General features: G+C 42.9%; 1 protein-coding gene across 3 annotated transcripts; it reads left to right on the forward strand.

The window, feature by feature from the left end:
• The first annotated feature begins 12,092 nt into the window (after positions 1-12,092).
• Positions 12,093-16,692, forward strand: BMP4 (bone morphogenetic protein 4). Of its 3 annotated transcripts, none has more exons than XM_040411806.1 (3): positions 12,093-12,415; positions 13,227-13,600; positions 15,662-16,692. In XM_040411806.1, the coding sequence occupies exons 1-3, from the start codon at positions 12,387-12,389 to the stop codon at positions 16,492-16,494; spliced, it is 1,236 nt and encodes a 411-aa protein (XP_040267740.1). In that variant the 5' UTR covers positions 12,093-12,386; the 3' UTR covers positions 16,495-16,692. The 3 variants fall into 3 exon arrangements, with proteins under 3 accessions (XP_040267740.1, XP_040267741.1, XP_040267742.1); XM_040411807.1 differs by having other exon boundaries at positions 12,099-12,419; XM_040411808.1 differs by lacking the exon at positions 12,093-12,415 and adding an exon at positions 12,429-12,866.
• The last annotated feature ends 887 nt before the right edge of the window (positions 16,693-17,579 follow it).

Consider the following 17,579-nt stretch of genomic DNA (forward strand, 5'->3'; position numbering starts at 1 on the left):
AGATTTACACTAAGGCCAAACTGAAGGTGCCAACATCAGGCTTAGTAAACCTCTGGGACAAAGACAACATATTAGCATAATAATCTCTCCAGGAGAGACAGAAAAAGAGCGTCAGCTCCTCGGCTTTTACTAAGCTGAAATGCAAGCGCATTGTGTAACAGCTACTGAAAGCAAGAACTAATGTTAACATGAAGCACTGAATGACTAAGCAGGCCGGCCCTACTGACGGTAGGTAAACCGCTCGGCGCAGACTGGCTTTTTTTTATGCTTTTCCATCTTGCTTGTTCATGACAAAACATTAGTCACCTCAATCATTGGGATTACTCAAGGGATGAAACTCTAGCTGCTGAGGCCACTGGCTATGCATCCATACCTGGGACTAATTACTCTAAAATAAAGAATTGATCGAATCATGTTAGGAAATTGACAGCCACAAGAATGAAGGGTCAGCGCTGCAAAACCAAAGTTAATGCTTAATAAACTGACCCTCGCCCCACTAATGGAAGGTATTTACATAGCTGCAAACTCCAATATTCTTGAGGGCCGTTAATAGACCACACTGCGGGTACTAGGTTTCATAGTCAAAAGGTTTGCTGTGGACAAATGATTAAAATGATAAAAGTACAGCCTTTCAGCCACCAACATCGAGTGCCATAAGGCAGCTGGAGAGCCACAGGTTAGTGATCACTGTCAGAAGCCATGGCTTTGAAGGAGGAGACATTTCTAAAATAACTTTACCTTAAAGAGGTGGCCTTGCTTAGAAAACCCATTTCCATACACACTATTAGGGAATTCTGAATTAATATAGAGGACTCCTGTTCAGGACCCTCATCTATTCACAGAGTGGGCATCACTCCGGAGGACCAGTCCTGCATTACTGAAACAACCCAATGATTTTTTTGAAAACTGTGTAATATTCCATTGAACCTGTTGTGCCAAATATATACGCGATTATCCAGGGAAGATAATGATGAACTATCCCCAGGGTAGGTTGTCATTATGACATTGGCGGAGGTCCTAGTCCCGTCACCCCCGCCGATCAGCTGTTTTAGGGAGACACTGGTGAGCGCTGTGGTCTCCTGGCAGATTTCCAAGCACAGCTCCATACATAGTGTAGTGGCTGTGCTTGGTATTGCAGGCAACCCCATTGACTTGAATGGTGCTGAGCTGCACCTAGGCCATGTGACCAATGTACAGTGACATCACATGGCATAGGAGCAGGCTTCAGTGCTCATGGCCTTCTGTAACATCTGATTATGAAGGTATCGGGGAGTAGGACCCGCCACGCCTATCTGATATTGATGAACTATCCAGAGGATAGGTCATCAGTAATAATTACTGGATAACCCCTTTAAACCCCCTTACACTTATTGCAGTGGGGTTTCCAGCAAGAGGATTAACTTCTTGCTTCTAATTAATAAGGCTTGACCAAACAGGAGAAACCCTGTAAAATCGGGTATCACTATGACTGAGCTTAAAGGGGTATTCCGGTTATCGTTAAATTATCCTCTTTGCACAGGATAGGGGATCACTATTAGATCCGTGGGGTCCATGTCAGCCATATCTGCTTTGTCTCTGTCTGACCTCACCAAAACCAATTCTAGCCATATAACTGTAACAATAGCTCCGTGAGGTCTGGTCCACCTTAAGAACATTTTAGCTCTCACTTACTTGACCTAATAACCCATTTCCCTTTAGGGCATCGTCTAAGTTTCATATAACTTCCTTACTTTTTGTGAACACCGTATGGTCCACGTCAGTGACAAAGATGATTGATGGCTTTTTTTTGTGTCCGGCACCTGCAAACATTTTCCAGTTTTCCAAGACTGGACCTACATTATACAGGGCGTGACCAAAGTGACAAATGTACAGCGAGCTCAACATGGAGTCTAATGTGCGCCTCGTGTCTGACATAATATACATGAATCTATAGACAGATCTTTGACAGGGCCAGGCAAACAAAGTGCAGAGAGCAGAGCCTCTAGGAGTAATGCCAGGATAGATAGATATATATATATATATGTTTGATTTATAGGGGGAAATGTATCACACCCTGCATTCCATAATTCTGGCTTAAAAAAAATAGCTAAATTAGGGCTTTGCGTCTTTTTGGGCTTCTTTTGCAAAAAAAAAATACATTTTTAACCCCACTCGTTCCAGTTTTGGAAGTGGGTGTGATTAGCGATGGTAATTAGTTTCACTCCAGAGTTATCACTGAATTTCTAGACAAAAGTATTAGGTTTAATGATGCACCAACCTTAACAAAGAAAGTGTGACACTTTAGAAATCTGGTGTAAAGTATGCAAACGCAGACTCATGCAAAAACTGACTTCAAGTAATCCCGTCATCATAAATCCCCCCCTTTGTCTTCAAAACCTTACACCTTGTTGAGGAGAGGATTGCACAACCCATTTCATTGTTCTCCACTACAATCACCACTGTGACGGTAATAAACGAACATGAGTCCAGTCTTGTGGCACCTATTTCACTCCTCTGTGCACATATGTCCTATTTATGGATTTTCCAGATTTTTTCCCCTCACAAATTCGTGGATAAAATGGAATACTGATATTAAGGGTGATTTAATGTATGTGTAAGATAAGGCTCCTCCATGTGTGATGGGATGTGACATACAGCAGCTCCCAGGTGACATCATCAGATGGGCAGGCTGCTGGGCGGGGCTAATAGAACCTTGGAGCCAAAAGTTGCTACATTGTAATTTGCTCTGTTGCATTGCCTGACTTGCTCTGAGATGGGATTAAAATGCTTCCTTGACAGTCTGTTTTGCCCTCCCTCCCTCACCTTGAATGGAGCATGCCACCCAATTTAACTCTTGCTGGACGTGGGGTAAGTGTTTGGTGTAGCAGTGAATAACAATAATTAATAACAGGGGAGGGGCTGAGTGACTGACAGCTCGCCTGTGCCCTTGTTTTATGGACAGGTACTCACCCCTTCCCTTTTGTCTTAATGAGCACATTTCTCTACTTGTGATCTGTTTTTAGGTATTTGCTTGGATTTTGAAACTTCCGTCTGCTCTCAGAAATGTCCTTAATTACTCAGAGGAAGCGTGTGTGTGTTTTTGATGTTCTTAGTAAAGCATCCAGTGTAAGATTTCAGCTCTCCCACAGGCCTATAAATCAGTTTTAGTGCACAGATTGAGGTTCTCCTGTTGCATGTTTGCTAATCACGATGTGTCTGGTTTGAATTCTTCCATGCAGGAAACACTCATGTCCCTGTTAAATGAGGGAAAATTAGAATTTTTTTGTTCAAGCTTCTTGTTTTATTGAAATGGATGTTTTATATTGTACAGTTATTGCAGTGGAATGTATCTTGTTTTATGTTGGGGTGAGGAACAATGTACATTGAGTCAACTGAGAATAAACTTCTGGAAAGTAGTTGAATTGGTTAAAAGTAGTGGCAGCTCGGGCTGTACACGGCTCGGGTCTGGGAGGTTGCGCTCTACTTGTCAGTGTTTTGTTGCTCCTCTTCTTTGAAGAGTTTTCTTTTTTCCATTTGTGTTTTGTATGTATTAGGTTGCCCTGGTGATCATACACAAATCCAGATGATGGACTATTATTGCTGTAAGATGACGAAATGTCCCAATAGGTTGTTTTCCTTGGTCTAATTCCTACCCACACCATGCAGAGGCATGTCACTGAGACTGGAAGCCTTGGTATATACATCACACAATGTGTCACTGCAGAGAACTCCAGATGCAACTTTCTCATATATTGGAAACAGTTTCAAGAATCCACCTAAGAGCTGGTGCCAGAAAATATATATTGCTCTAAACCTCCCAACATAATACGATGGGGTTGCTGGAGTGACACTGGCAATATATTGTAGGCTCCTTTGTAACTGGTTAATAATAGCATACGTGTGTGTGTGTGTGTGTGTGTATATATATATATGTGTGATAGAGAATTTGGCATCTAGGGTTGATCTGAGTACAGCTCTGCAGAGTACGGTAGGCAGTCGTGTGTAGGTATGTACTAGTGTTCATCAGTTATATAGCACTGCCTCAGTTACTCATATGATTTCTGTACATATATACAAACCAATATTTGGGGGAGTGACAGTGAACCTAAGGCTACTTTCACACTAACGTTTTTTGCGGATCTGTCGTGGATCTGCAAAAACGCTTCCGTTACCCTAATACAACTGCATGCATCCGTCATGAACAGATCCGGTTGTATTATGTCTTATATAGCCATGACGGATCAGTCATGAACACCATTGAAAATAAAAGGGGGACGGATCCGTTTCCTATTGTGTCCGAGAAAACGTATCCGTCCCCATTGACTTACATTGTGTGTCAGAACAGATCCGTCTTGGTCCGCACCACATCCGCAGCGTTATTCTGTCCGCGATAGAGACACAACCAAACGGAACGCATTTTGGTTCATTCCATTTCGTTCAGTTAAGTTCTGTCCCCATTGACAATGAATGGGGACAAAACTGAAGCGTTTTCTTCCGCTATTGAGATCCTATGACTGATCTCAATAGCGGAATTGAAAACGCTAGTGTGAAAGTACCCTAAGCTTGCTTCAGTATGGGAGGAAATCATAGTACCAAGGGTTCAATGGGGAAAACATAGGTTTTCATGGTTGGATTGAAGGCAGGACGCCAGAGATGCTGGACATTTCCTAAGGCTAGTTTCACATCTGTGGAGCAGCTCTCCGGCAAAGAAACTTGGGAATCGGACGCACAAAAACTATTACGTGCAGCGTTTTTTGTCCAGCCGAATATTGGCATATTTGTCAGGGAGTGGCCAAATCCCATTATAATCAATGGTCTCCAGTGGGCAGGCAGCACTATCTGGCAATGCCGTTCTGTTGAACTTCGCCAGGCTGTTCTCTTCTGGAGAGCTGTGCCGCAGATGTGAAACTAGCCTAAGACATATCAGAGTCCCCTGACGATGCACACAGGGGGGTCTGTGCGGCAGAAACTGAGACCTACACCAGCTCCGGGATCTCAGGTGTAACATACCCTAGTTTTGTAGTAACCTTAAATTTATTGGGCCACATGGACCTGCCCCATCCACTTAAAATTATTATTTTTTCATTTATTAATTTTTTTAAGAAAAGTGACATTCATGGGGAAACAAAATTCCCTTTTCTCAAAAGGGACTTGCATAAACAATTGTGACTTTTTTTTAACCAGAACATTGGCAGAGCCCTGTGTCAATCTCCACACCCATCAGTGTTGTCTAAAACCATAGTTTCAGTGTAGACCATTAGTGTATGATCAGCCAAGATCGCCAGGTTCACCCAACAGTCTGTGTGGGGGGAGATCCCGACTCTCCCCTGACAGATAAAGGATAGGGCAAAGTGAAGATTTTTTTCCCGATCCTTTTGTACTCCGGGGAGATAAGGCGCCACCAGGGGTGTCTAGAAGCGGCTGTCTCCCCAATGAATATGCATACACTTTCGGCTGAGCTGAACGTGTATGTGGAGCAGGGAAGGAGTCAGAAGAGACAGCTGAATGATCATTCGGCTGATTCATTCAGCTATTAAAAGAATCTTGTTCTGCTGGTAGGTGTAGTACAGCAGCAGTCCGAGCATCATGAAATACAGTACCAGCAAAGTGTACGAGAGCACACAAATCTTTGCAGATTTTTTCAGTGTGGATATTGACTTGCATTGCGGTTTTCAGATTTAATAACATGTCAAATATGTTTGCGGTTTTAGCTGCAGATTTCACCCTTTTCAATGGAATGGTGAGACCCGCAGCTAAACCGCAATCAAATCTGCACCATAACCCACTGCTACACATTGTGGATTTTGGTGCGGATATGGGGCAGAAACGCACATAGATCCGCACGGAGATTTAACTTGGATCCCTTTATTAGCGGCATACATGACCCAAGCTATTGATAGTGTCAAAGTACTTCCATTATATACAAAACACAGACAGTCATCCATGTTCATTGGGTTTATGAGTCATAAAGTGCCAAAGGCCTTTACTGGGTCAGCGCTTGTGTAAACAAGCATGTGCATACCAGCTTAGCTTTATATGGCATCTTCTCTGATTATTATACCAACCTAAACTACATATCATCAGAACTCGCTATAACAATACTTGCACTTTGTGGTTCCATGTCTTCCACTAGATGAAATATTATAGAAAAGCATTCTATTAGCTGAGCCTCATACACATTGCAGCTTACTTGGGACCTGTAGAGCAAAGTCCATAAGGGTCTTTATAGGACCTATATTCACTCTATGCCCTCCAATGTAGTGAGGCTCTAATCGCGCAACAGTGAAATCAAGAATCTTAGTCACAAGACCCATCTCTGGCCTAGTCACGTCTTCGATGACATACAATGCACTCAGATAGTCTTTCACATTTTATGTTGCTCCTTGTGCTAAAATTAATAAAGAAAAAAAAAAAAAAGCATTTCCCTATCATGCTGCACTCAATACTCCCTAATGAAAAGGTGAAAACAGAATTTTCTAAATTTTTACAAATTTATTTAAAAGTAAAATTAAAATTTTGCATGGACATAAGTATTTATGACACCTGACGTTTATCTCTGGGGGCCTCCTATTTCTCTTGATCATCTCTGAGATGTTCTACACCTTGATTGGCGTCATCTGTGGTAAATTCTGGTGATTGGACATGATTTGGAAAGACAGGGCTGTGTCTATATAAGACCTCACAACTGACCATGTATATCAGATCAAAAACCAAGCCATGAGGAGGAAAGAACTGCCTGTAGAGCTCAGAGACAGGATTGAGCGGAGGAAAAAAACAAAACAAAAAAAAATTCTGCTGCACTAAAAGTTCCCAAGAGCAAAATGGCCTCCATAATTCCTAGAAGGAAGAAGCTTGGAACAACCAGGACTCTTATCTTCCTAGAGCTGGCCGCCCCACCAAACTAAGTAATCGGGGGAGAAGAACCTTGGTAAAAGATGTGACCAAGAACCCAATGGTCACTCTGGCTGAGCTCCAAAGATCCTGTGTGCAGATGGGAGAAACATCCAGGTCGACCATTACTGCAGCCTCCACAAATCTGGTCTTTATGGCAGAGTGGCCAGAAAGAAGCCTCTTCTCAGTAAAAGACGCATGAAATCCGGCCTTGAGTTTGCAAAAATAAGCACCTCTCAGACTGTGAGAAACAAAATTCTCTGATGAAACAAAGATTCAACTTTTTGGCCTCAATTCAAAGCGTCATGTCTGGAGGAAATCAGGCACTGCTCAACACCAGCCCAATAGCATCCATAAATGCCGTGTGGGCAGGGGCGTACCTAGAAATCACTGGGCCCCATAGCAAGAATCCATGCGCCATTCATAGCCTCTCCCACGACACATCCCTGGCCAGTATATACAGCAGTGTACCGATATGTGAGGTATGAGGTATAACTTACAGCTCGTACCTCACATATCAGTACACTGCTGTATAATATATATCTTAACACACTGCATCTATTGTACCTTGTACCTCACATATCAGTACACTGTTAGGTATACTACATACTTGTGTCCACTGCATTTATTATACTGTATAATAGATGCAGTGTATGTATATAGAGCAGTATAATAGTGCAGTGTGTACAGATATCTGTGGTCAGTAATATCTCATGAGGATTATGTGAGATACATGAGGTAATAGCGGTTGTAACTGTACTATATATATATATATATATATATGAGCAAAATATTAATAAAATAGGGAATGGGGGGCAAATGAAGAGAAATGAGGAGGACCTCCTCTTACCGCTCTATTCTAGTCTCAGTAAAGAGCTCATCTTGCAGTTCTTCTCCCTGCTGTTGGGGGTTGAAGGACCTGTCATGACGTGTGCAGTTCCTTTACTAGATGTACAGGACCTGTGATGCTGAAGATTTTGTCATCACAGGTCCTGGCAGATGCTCCTATCTAACCTGGGAACTACATCACTCTTTCTGCATTTCCTTTACTAGATGTACAGGACCTGTGATGACATCATCACAGGTGCTTTAGCTTTTTCCACTGATGATAGGGATACAATATTGCAGCTGGGCAGTAAAAAGTGTAATTAGGGAGCAGGGGCTTGGGATCACTGCGGGCCCCTTTTCCCCACGGGCCCCATAGCAGCTGTGTGGTCTGCCTCTATTGGAGGTACGCACCTGCGTGTGATTATTTTCGAGCAGCTGGGCAGGGACTCTGGCCAGAGTTGACGAAAAGCACCATGTCTGAATGCACTCCCACAGGCTTCTTTTAATCAGTGTGATACATATAGCCAAGTCTGCTCTTCCTGTTATAGGATGGCTTATGGCACACAGAGGTAACAATTGTAGCAACACATTATATGTGAGGGGTCTCCTCTCCTGAAATGAGATAGGTATTAAATAGAGTAGGTTCCCGTCTGGACTGAGGTTGACTTGGCCACAGATCTTTTTTGACCATGTTTATTTATAACATCAAATGTGGTATTAGTTTATATATAGATTGTAACGATTCGGACACAAGTGATGGAAGATGGACGAGAATCGTGGCATGTAAATTAGGGTTTAGCTAATCAAGCTTCGGCTCGTAGATCAAAAGTCGATTAGTTAAAATACTTTGTAATTCTGTTTCCATCTATAGAATTAAAATGTATGTGCTCCATGTAGGAAAACTGACTGTTTCAGTCAAAGATGCGTGAGACTTTGGTAAATGACTCCGGTATTCCTATCTGCGTATTTAAAAGCATCTTAAAATAGGAATCCAAAGTTGGCTTTGGTACCAGCTAGTATTTAAGCAGACTTCATAATTACGCAGATCGGAAAAGCAGAGCCATTTACCAAAGTCTTGCGCAACTTCAACTGAAACGAAGTTTTCCTACAAGGTGCACATACATTTTTTTTAACGAATCAACTTCGGATCTATTTTACAACATAATCCTTTTATTTAAATGCTAGTTGTCTGCTAGAACGTTCGGTCTGTAGGTGCTTGTGTCTGTGATCGCTTAAACGAGTGTCTGCTCGTCTAAATCCACCTTTAGGGGCACCTCTGTGAATGTCCTTCAGTGGCCCAGCCAGAGTCCTGAACCCAATGGAACATCTCTGGAGAGACCTGAAGATGGCTGTCCACTGACCTCCCCCATCCAACCTGACAGAGCTTGAGAGGATGTGCAGAGTGGCAGAAAATCCTCAAATCCAGGTGCAAACCTTGTGGCATCATCTCCAAGAAGACTGGAGGCTGCCTGTAAGCACTGCCAAAGAGGCTTCAAATAAAGGGGCTGAAGACTTATGTCAATGATGTCTTTATGGGGGATCGCAGAATGATGGGAGAAACTGGAACTTGTTTTTATTTTAGCCCAAGGAGCAACAACAAAGTGTGAAAATAGTGAAAGGGTCTGAAGACTTCCCGAATGCACTGTGTGCTCGCCCTTTCCATGTATATGCAGGAACTGAAGCTGCAAATGCCGTACATCGCTTACATGAACTGTACAGCCTCATAGAAATTGAAAAGTCATGTTAAGGTGGTGGTAGTGTGAAAATACACCAAAATGGGAGTCACTTGCCCTTTAGAGTAGAGGTGAGAGGAAAGGAGAAGACAGCGGAAGGTGAGAAATGAAGAGAGGATACTAATGTGAGAGGTTATTTTAAAGAACAAGCTACAGGATGGACTTCTGATGGACCAAATGGCTAATATCTCTAGACTGGCCCCGCTAACCCTGGATGCCAGATTTCCAGAATGTGCTGTGCTTCCCCCCACATCAAAGGCCTGTGATGTCCTCATACACTGGACAGATAAGAAATGTTGTGGACGCACATTTTATAGTACGATCAGCACCTATTGATAAAACATCATTTCTGTTCTGCACCGTACAGCTATGACCAGGGGCGTAACTATAGGGGAAGCAGCTGCTTTGGGGCCCAGTCATTTCTAGCTATGCCACTGGCTATGACGTACCGTCCGCTCATCACAAATGTAATGCTAAATGGGAGCTGAATGTCTGTAATGCTGGTAATAAGTGGTACAATATCGGCTCTTCGTATATGACAGGTTGTCTACCCCAAATCATGTGCACACAGGTTCCTGATGTCTGCAGCAAATGGTCATTCATAAACTTACCATATTGTCAGGATTGTGCAGTAAAGACCAATAGCTCAGCTGAGTTTTAATATATTTCTGAATAGTTTTATAATTTTACTTATTAATATATAGCGTCATCGCCTTCTATGACAAGCGCAAAACAAACGGGCAAAACTCAGGAGAAATGGAAATACAGTGTAAGGGCTCATGCACACGACTGTATTTTCCATCCATGTGCCATCTGCATTTTTTTTGCAGATTGCACATGGACCTATTCTGTTCGTCTGCAAAAAAAAAAAAATCCATGTGATGTCAACATCTGTATGTCTGTCCCGCAAATTATAGAACATCTCCTACTCTGGAGCGCAAAATGCGGATTGCACATGGAAGCTATTCGTATTCTGCGGATTGTAATACGAACTGACTGTATGCACTTGTAATGTAAGAGGGAGATCAAATGCATCCAATTCCACTATCGTTGGTCTCATCATGACAAAACACGCTGCGTTTATGTCCAGACTTCCTGTGTGCATGTGTGTAATATATATCATTTTTTGCTTTGCCTTCTTCAGAAGGCCCTCATATAGGTTTCCAGTAGGCACCCAGTGTATTGAGTCTTCCAGTAGTATATGTATGATATATAGTACAATTACAGTAGGCGCCCAGTGTATGGTGTCTTCCAGTAGTATATATGTGTATGTATGATATATTACAGTAGGCGCCCAGTGTATGGTGTCTTCCAGTAGTATATGTGTGTATGTATGATATATTACAGTAGGTGCCCAGTGTATGGCGTCTTCCAGTAGTATATGTGTATGTATGGTGTCTTCCAGTAGTATATGTGTGTATGTATGATATATTACAGTAGGCGCCCAGTGTATGGTGTCTTCCAGTAGTATATGTGTGTATGTATGATATATTACAGTAGGCGCCCAGTGTATGGTGTCTTCCAGTAGTATATGTGTGTATGTATGATATATTACAGTAGGCGCCCAGTGTATGGTGTCTTCCAGTAGTATATATGTGTATGTATGATATATTACAGTAGGCGCCCAGTGTATGGTGTCTTCCAGTAGTATATGTGTGTATGTATGATATATTACAGTAGGTGCCCAGTGTATGGCGTCTTCCAGTAGTATATGTGTATGTATGGTGTCTTCCAGTAGTATATGTGTGTATGTATGATATATTACAGTAGGCACCCAGTGTATTGAGTCTTCCAGTAGTATATGTGTGTATGTATGATATATTACAGTAGGCACCCAGTGTATTGAGTCTTCCAGTAGTATATATATGTATGTATGATATATTACAGTAGGCACCCAGTGTATTGAGTCTTCCAGTAGTATATGTGTGTATGTATGATATATTACAGTAGGCGCCCAGTGTATGGTGTCTTCCAGTAGTATATGTGTGTATGTATGATATATTACAGTAGGCACCCAGTGTATTGAGTCTTCCAGTAGTATATGTGTGTATGTATGATATATTACAGTAGGCACCCAGTGTATTGAGTCTTCCAGTAGTATATATATGTATGTATGATATATTACAGTAGGCACCCAGTGTATTGAGTCTTCCAGTAGTATATGTGTGTATGTATGATATATTACAGTAGGCGCCCAGTGTATGGTGTCTTCCAGTAGTATATGTGTGTATGTATGATATATTACAGTAGGCACCCAGTTTAAGGTGTCTTCCAGTAGTATATGTGTGTATGTATGATATATTACAGTAGGCACCCAGTTTAAGGTGTCTTCCAGTAGTATATGTATGTGTGTTACATATATTACAGTTTCCCAGTAGGCACCCGGTCGGTGCTCCTGCCATTAGGGTGTGGTGGATGCCCTGAGACATTTGGGTAAGAATAGCTGGGACGTGTAATACTTGGGAAAGCCCATAAGAATGCTAATAGCCGAGGTGAATGAGGTGTTGTGTCTCCTTCCCTGGCTGCTGACCGTCTCCTTTCAAGTCCTCAGCGAGCCGATTAACCCTTAACAGGCCGGCCCCATGGACTGGCAGCCTCGCTGTTTATTTGCACACCAGTAATCAGGGGCGCCCCCCGCCCGGTGCTGCAGCTGCTCGTCCCTCCGCTGCCTCCTTCCTCCTTCTGCCCGGCGAGTTCACGGGAGCAGGGGGCCGAGTCTGCTTATATAGGACGCCCGGTGGGCTGGAAGGGGAGGCTTAATGGACAGGTTCCCGGGGTGATGTGCACCACGTGACTCTGGAGGGGGGCTGGAAGTAAAACAGACTGTCTGGCTGGAGTCTAATTATATTCATTTTAGGAGCCAGCTCCATTCTCACAGTATCCCCCCGATCTGCACACCGCCTCCGTGCCCCTGAGCTTCTCACCACCTTTGTCCAGGATTGGCTGTCAAGAATCATGGACTGTTTTTCTATGCCTTGTTTTCTGTCAGTGAGTAGACTTTAATCTTTTTATTTTGGTGTTCTCGTCTCCCCCTTCCTCATGTGTCCCCCCTCCTCATGCATCACCCTAATGGTCAGCCAGGAGCTGCAGATGTAGTGCTAGCATGGCAGGGGCTGAGCACCACTGGATCCAGCTGTGAGAGAGGAGAAGGTGATTCCTCCCCATCTGGGATGTGTTGTAGGCACATCAGCTGTTCAGACTCTTGTGCATCCCAGTGGGAGACTGCAGAGCCCAGGGAGGTGTGCAGGCAGAGCTGATCCCAAGTGCACTGGCCGGGCTGATCCCGAGTGCACTGGCTGAGATAAGAGAAAGAATTCTCCCCTAATGGCATGGAATTCCAGGACCGTGCACTGCTCCGGCAGGGATGTATCCTTATGCTGAGGACTGCTTGTTGTCACCTGGCAGGATCTTCTGATGCTGTGAGCTTTTTGACTGGTAAGCGTCATATAGATAGATTTTTATTTGGTAAAGGCTGGTGGATTGCAGGGTCCTTTCTGTGCAGAGACAATGGGGTTGTGGACTAGCTGTTGGATATGCCAGAAGCCAGGCTTGAGATCATTATTCTGATAGTCCCAGAGACACACACAGATTAGCAGGATGGTGGCTATCTGATAATGAGCTATTTGCCAGTAAACAAGTTAGACCACGACATGATAGGAAGCCCTCCTCCTGCCCCAGGACGCTGTGGACTGCAGGGCTGCTATGCTTCTGCTGTTTGTCTTTACCACTTGATTTAGAAGTTTTCCATTTCCAAGCCTCCTATTTATTTTGTATGTATTGTGTTCTGCACTCCAGAGACACCATGATTCCTGGTAACCGAATGCTGATGGTCATTTTATTATGCCAAGTCCTGCTAGGAGGCACTAGCCATGCTAGTCTGATCCCTGAGACCGGAAAGAAGAAAGTGGCTGAGATTCAGGGCCAGGCGGGTGGAAGAAGGTCCGCTCAGAGCAATGAGCTCTTGCGGGACTTCGAGGCAACGCTGCTGCAGATGTTTGGTCTCCGCAAACGGCCGCAACCCAGTAAGGAAGTGGTGGTGCCCGCATATATGCGGGACTTGTACCGGCTACAGTCAGCAGAGGAAGAGGACGAGCTTCAGGAGATCAACCTGGAATATCCCGAGAGACCTACCAGCCGTGCCAATACCGTGAGGAGCTTCCACCATGAAGGTGAGTGTCAGCCTACCCATAGCACTCCGCCCTTTCTAAATGTCCATATATTTATCATCTCATGGGTTGTCAGAATGGACCTCAGTTGTCTTTTAACAGATTATAACACTTGTGTTTTCTATGGGGTTCCCTAAAGATAATGCTCTCTGGTGTATCCGAACTCCCGCTGCCTCTAATTTGTACAGGTCCTCCCTCCTGTACCCCAGACTGACCTTTATCCGGTGACATGGCAGAATCTAGCACTCACTCAGAGTCCATATCATGTTAGATAGCCCTTCTCAGTCTGTCTCTTCCAGTAATAATCCCATGTTGTTACCTATTCTAATGTAACATCTTGGTAACACCTTCCATTGTCTCCTGTTTGTACACAATTGCCGACCACCCCCCCCTTAATTTCCATTGCATATTTGCACAGTGGTGTTAATTTAACTTTGTAAATTAACCATGGAACATCTTTCCACCTGTTTATTCACCCTAATCTTTTACTGAACCCTCTACTTACATAGTTATTGGGAAAAAGGCTGAAGGCTGTAAAAAGGCCAAGGAGCAATCAAGTTCATCCAGTTACTTATTGAAGATGTGTTATTGTGGTCCCAGAACTGGCTCTCCTGGGCCCCCTTTGTTATCATTGTATCTTCCACATACATTGAATGATCAGGTGGTTACAGGGCAGAAGTACGCCCCGAGCCTGTAGCAGTCCTTGGACTGGGTTTACTGTTTAGTTGGGGTTTTTTTATGCAGTTTTTGAAGCCAAAGTCAGGAATGGATCTAAAAGAGGATCCTTTCCTGTAGATGTGTCTTTGGTTTATGATTCCTTTCTGGCTGTGGCTTCAAATGTGAAAACGCAGCCTTACTATATCTGGGGGAGTGTAATGCATTAGGTTAAACAGAAAAATCTGTATTGCATTCCAAAAAAAATCTGCAAAAAAAAAAGCTCTTTCTACAGAACTGCAAAGTACTTTGGCCAGGGTAGTGCCAAGCCAGTCTGGAAAGAAAATAAAACACCTGTGCCCGGGAGAACAGAAAAATCCAAAGTATATACATTAATGTTCTTCTAAGCCAGTTAAGCTTATTATGTGCAGGGTGCCACTGCAATGCTGAATGCTCATTCACTGGTATTATAGAAAGGAGGCCATATTCCATGTTCGGTAATTACACATTCAGAGAAATGTATTGTGGATAGTATTTCTAGGGGTAGGCAAGCTGCCACCTCTCCGCTCTTGAGGAACAACAAGTCACATTCTGTCCTCTGGGACTTGTAATTCCACAATAACTGGAGCGCTGCAGGTTGCACAAGCCTTTTCTAGGGCAATAAAACTAAATCCTACATCTCCTTGCTGCCTTCCCATAGCCCGGTAGGTAACGATAATCTGTATCACAGTATATGTTCGGGATCGATTCTCAACTTGGGACAGAAAACAAGCTGATTGCATGTTCTACAAATGGCACATTGAGGCAACCGAAATGCCTTAAATTTATGACACGGGTCCATTTGAGCATTTTACAAGCCACTTTATGTATCGCCACTCATCAAAGGCAAAGGCGTAGCTCCCTGTTTTTTCCACTAGTTTTAATACTTAAAATACACTTAGTGTATTTAACGCTACAGCCGTGTGTTTGTAAGATTTGTTCAATGAAGCCTTGTAATCTGACCCAAATGTTTCCTAGCGGATGTTTCTCTCCCAAAGTAAATCTTAGTTATTAATCCACAGCATCATTACTGTGCTGGAATTTGCTTTTCCCCCCTTCTGTAATATGATCAACAAGGCATGCTCTATGTTTTCAGAATCGCTGGATATCCCAAGCAATACACTTCAGGTTAAAAAAAAAAAAAAGAGACCCTGTATGTGATCTCAGCTGCCAAGTGATTTTGTACATGGAACTGGAAGGTCTTGCACGGTGTGTGCATCACAAAGGGCTAAACATCTACAAAAAAACATGGCAGTGTCCTTCTCCTGAGCTTTAAGCAATGTGTTCTTGAGTCCATGCTAGCTGTAGATCAGTTGTCCTAAGGTATATTCTGCAAGTATTCACTCTCCTCTTTCATTTTATTTTTGCTAGAACATTTGGAGAACACGGCAGAAAACGCCGGCATCCGCTTTTACTTCAATCTCAGCAGCATTCCTGAGAATGAGATGATTTCTTCAGCCGAGCTAAGACTTTATAGAGAACAAATTGAACATGGCCCAGCATGGGAGGAAGGCTTTCACAGAATAAATATATATGAAGTCATGAAGCCTCTGACAGCAAATGGACAGATGATTACTAGGCTACTGGACACCAGACTAATCCATCACAATGTGACTCGGTGGGAAAGTTTTGATGTAAGCCCAGCAATTATGAGGTGGACCCAAGACAAGGAAATTAACCATGGGCTTGCTGTTGAGGTCATTCATCTCAACCAGACTAAAACCTATCAGGGGAAGCATGTCAGGATTAGCCGATCATTATTACCTCAAGAGAATGCAGAATGGTCACAGATGAGGCCGCTTCTAATCACATTTAGCCATGATGGCAGGGGACATGCACTGACCAGGAGGTCTAAAAGAAGTCCTAAACAGCAGAGAGCCCGGAAAAAAAACAAAAATTGCCGGAGGCATTCTCTGTACGTGGATTTCAGCGACGTGGGCTGGAATGATTGGATTGTGGCGCCACCTGGATATCAGGCTTTTTACTGCCACGGTGATTGCCCATTTCCCCTGGCTGACCATCTGAACTCCACCAACCATGCCATTGTACAGACTCTGGTTAACTCTGTAAACTCAAGCATTCCCAAAGCATGCTGTGTTCCCACAGAACTGAGCGCCATCTCCATGCTCTACTTGGATGAGTATGACAAAGTTGTCCTTAAAAACTATCAGGAGATGGTGGTAGAGGGGTGCGGATGCCGTTAACCTCAGAACACAGACTGTTATCAGATGGACTGCTCTAAAAAAAAAAAAAAAAAAAAAAAAACGAACTTTCACCTTGACCTTATTTATGTCTTTTATGTGCAAAATTGTTTTGACAATATGATCATATATTTTGACAAAATATATTTATAACGACATATTAAAAGAAAAAAAATAAAATAAGTCATTATTTAAAAAAAAAAAAAAAGAAAAACATAAGCTACTTCTTTGTATAGTTGTTTATAAATGTACATTAGGATGAATTTATATGGGAATAGAGTATTTTTTTCAAAAAATAACTTTTTATAGTGTTAATATTTATTGGCTGTGTGTCTAAATCGATCTCCCTAAATAAGTGGAAAGCATAGGCCATTCTGGAGGCCACGGTGGAGGCCCAGCCACTGGGGGACTGAGCTGCTGACCTCAGTTAGGTGAGCCCCCCCTTCCCCCCCCCCCCCCTCCTTAGTTTATATGAAAAGACTCTTGGAAGCACCTGAGTTGTTATGCTAATGCAAGCAAAGCTTACCTCCCACCCTCCTGCTTTAATTTTGTAGAGTCTACAGGCCGGACTGTAGGCAGAGAGAAATTTGCAAAATAATTTCTTTTAAAACATCAAAGCTTCCCAAAGTCTTTTGAAGGTTAAAACACACAAAAAACGCAGAGACACTTGACAAGTACTGTATTTACAATTGACAGATGTGTTCATCTGTGGCTCCATCTTCACCGGCGAACAAAACAAATCATATTTTTTTAAAATAAATATATATATATATAATATTTTAATAAGATTTTTTTTTTTGATGTATTTATTTTCCTCCTTCACGTTGAAATAATCAGTCATTTTAGAGTTGTGTGTTAGTGCATCCGAGTATCCCACTCCCCTTAATATTAAAGGTTTGACTTTTAATTATTGAAAACGCTGTAGTGCTTAGAAAGGGAAAATGGTGAAGGGGATAGGAGGGAGGGGGCTTAGTCAAAACCCGTAAAAACTCAACAGTGGAAAGTTTGCCAAGCCACAACTTCCCGGAGAGTGCAGGTGGAGGGACCAGATCAGAGCCTCAGGCTAAGGCAACAAGACTTCATGCTGC

This window comes from Bufo bufo, chromosome 11, assembly GCF_905171765.1.
Source record: "Bufo bufo chromosome 11, aBufBuf1.1, whole genome shotgun sequence".
NCBI lineage: Eukaryota > Metazoa > Chordata > Amphibia > Anura > Bufonidae > Bufo > Bufo bufo.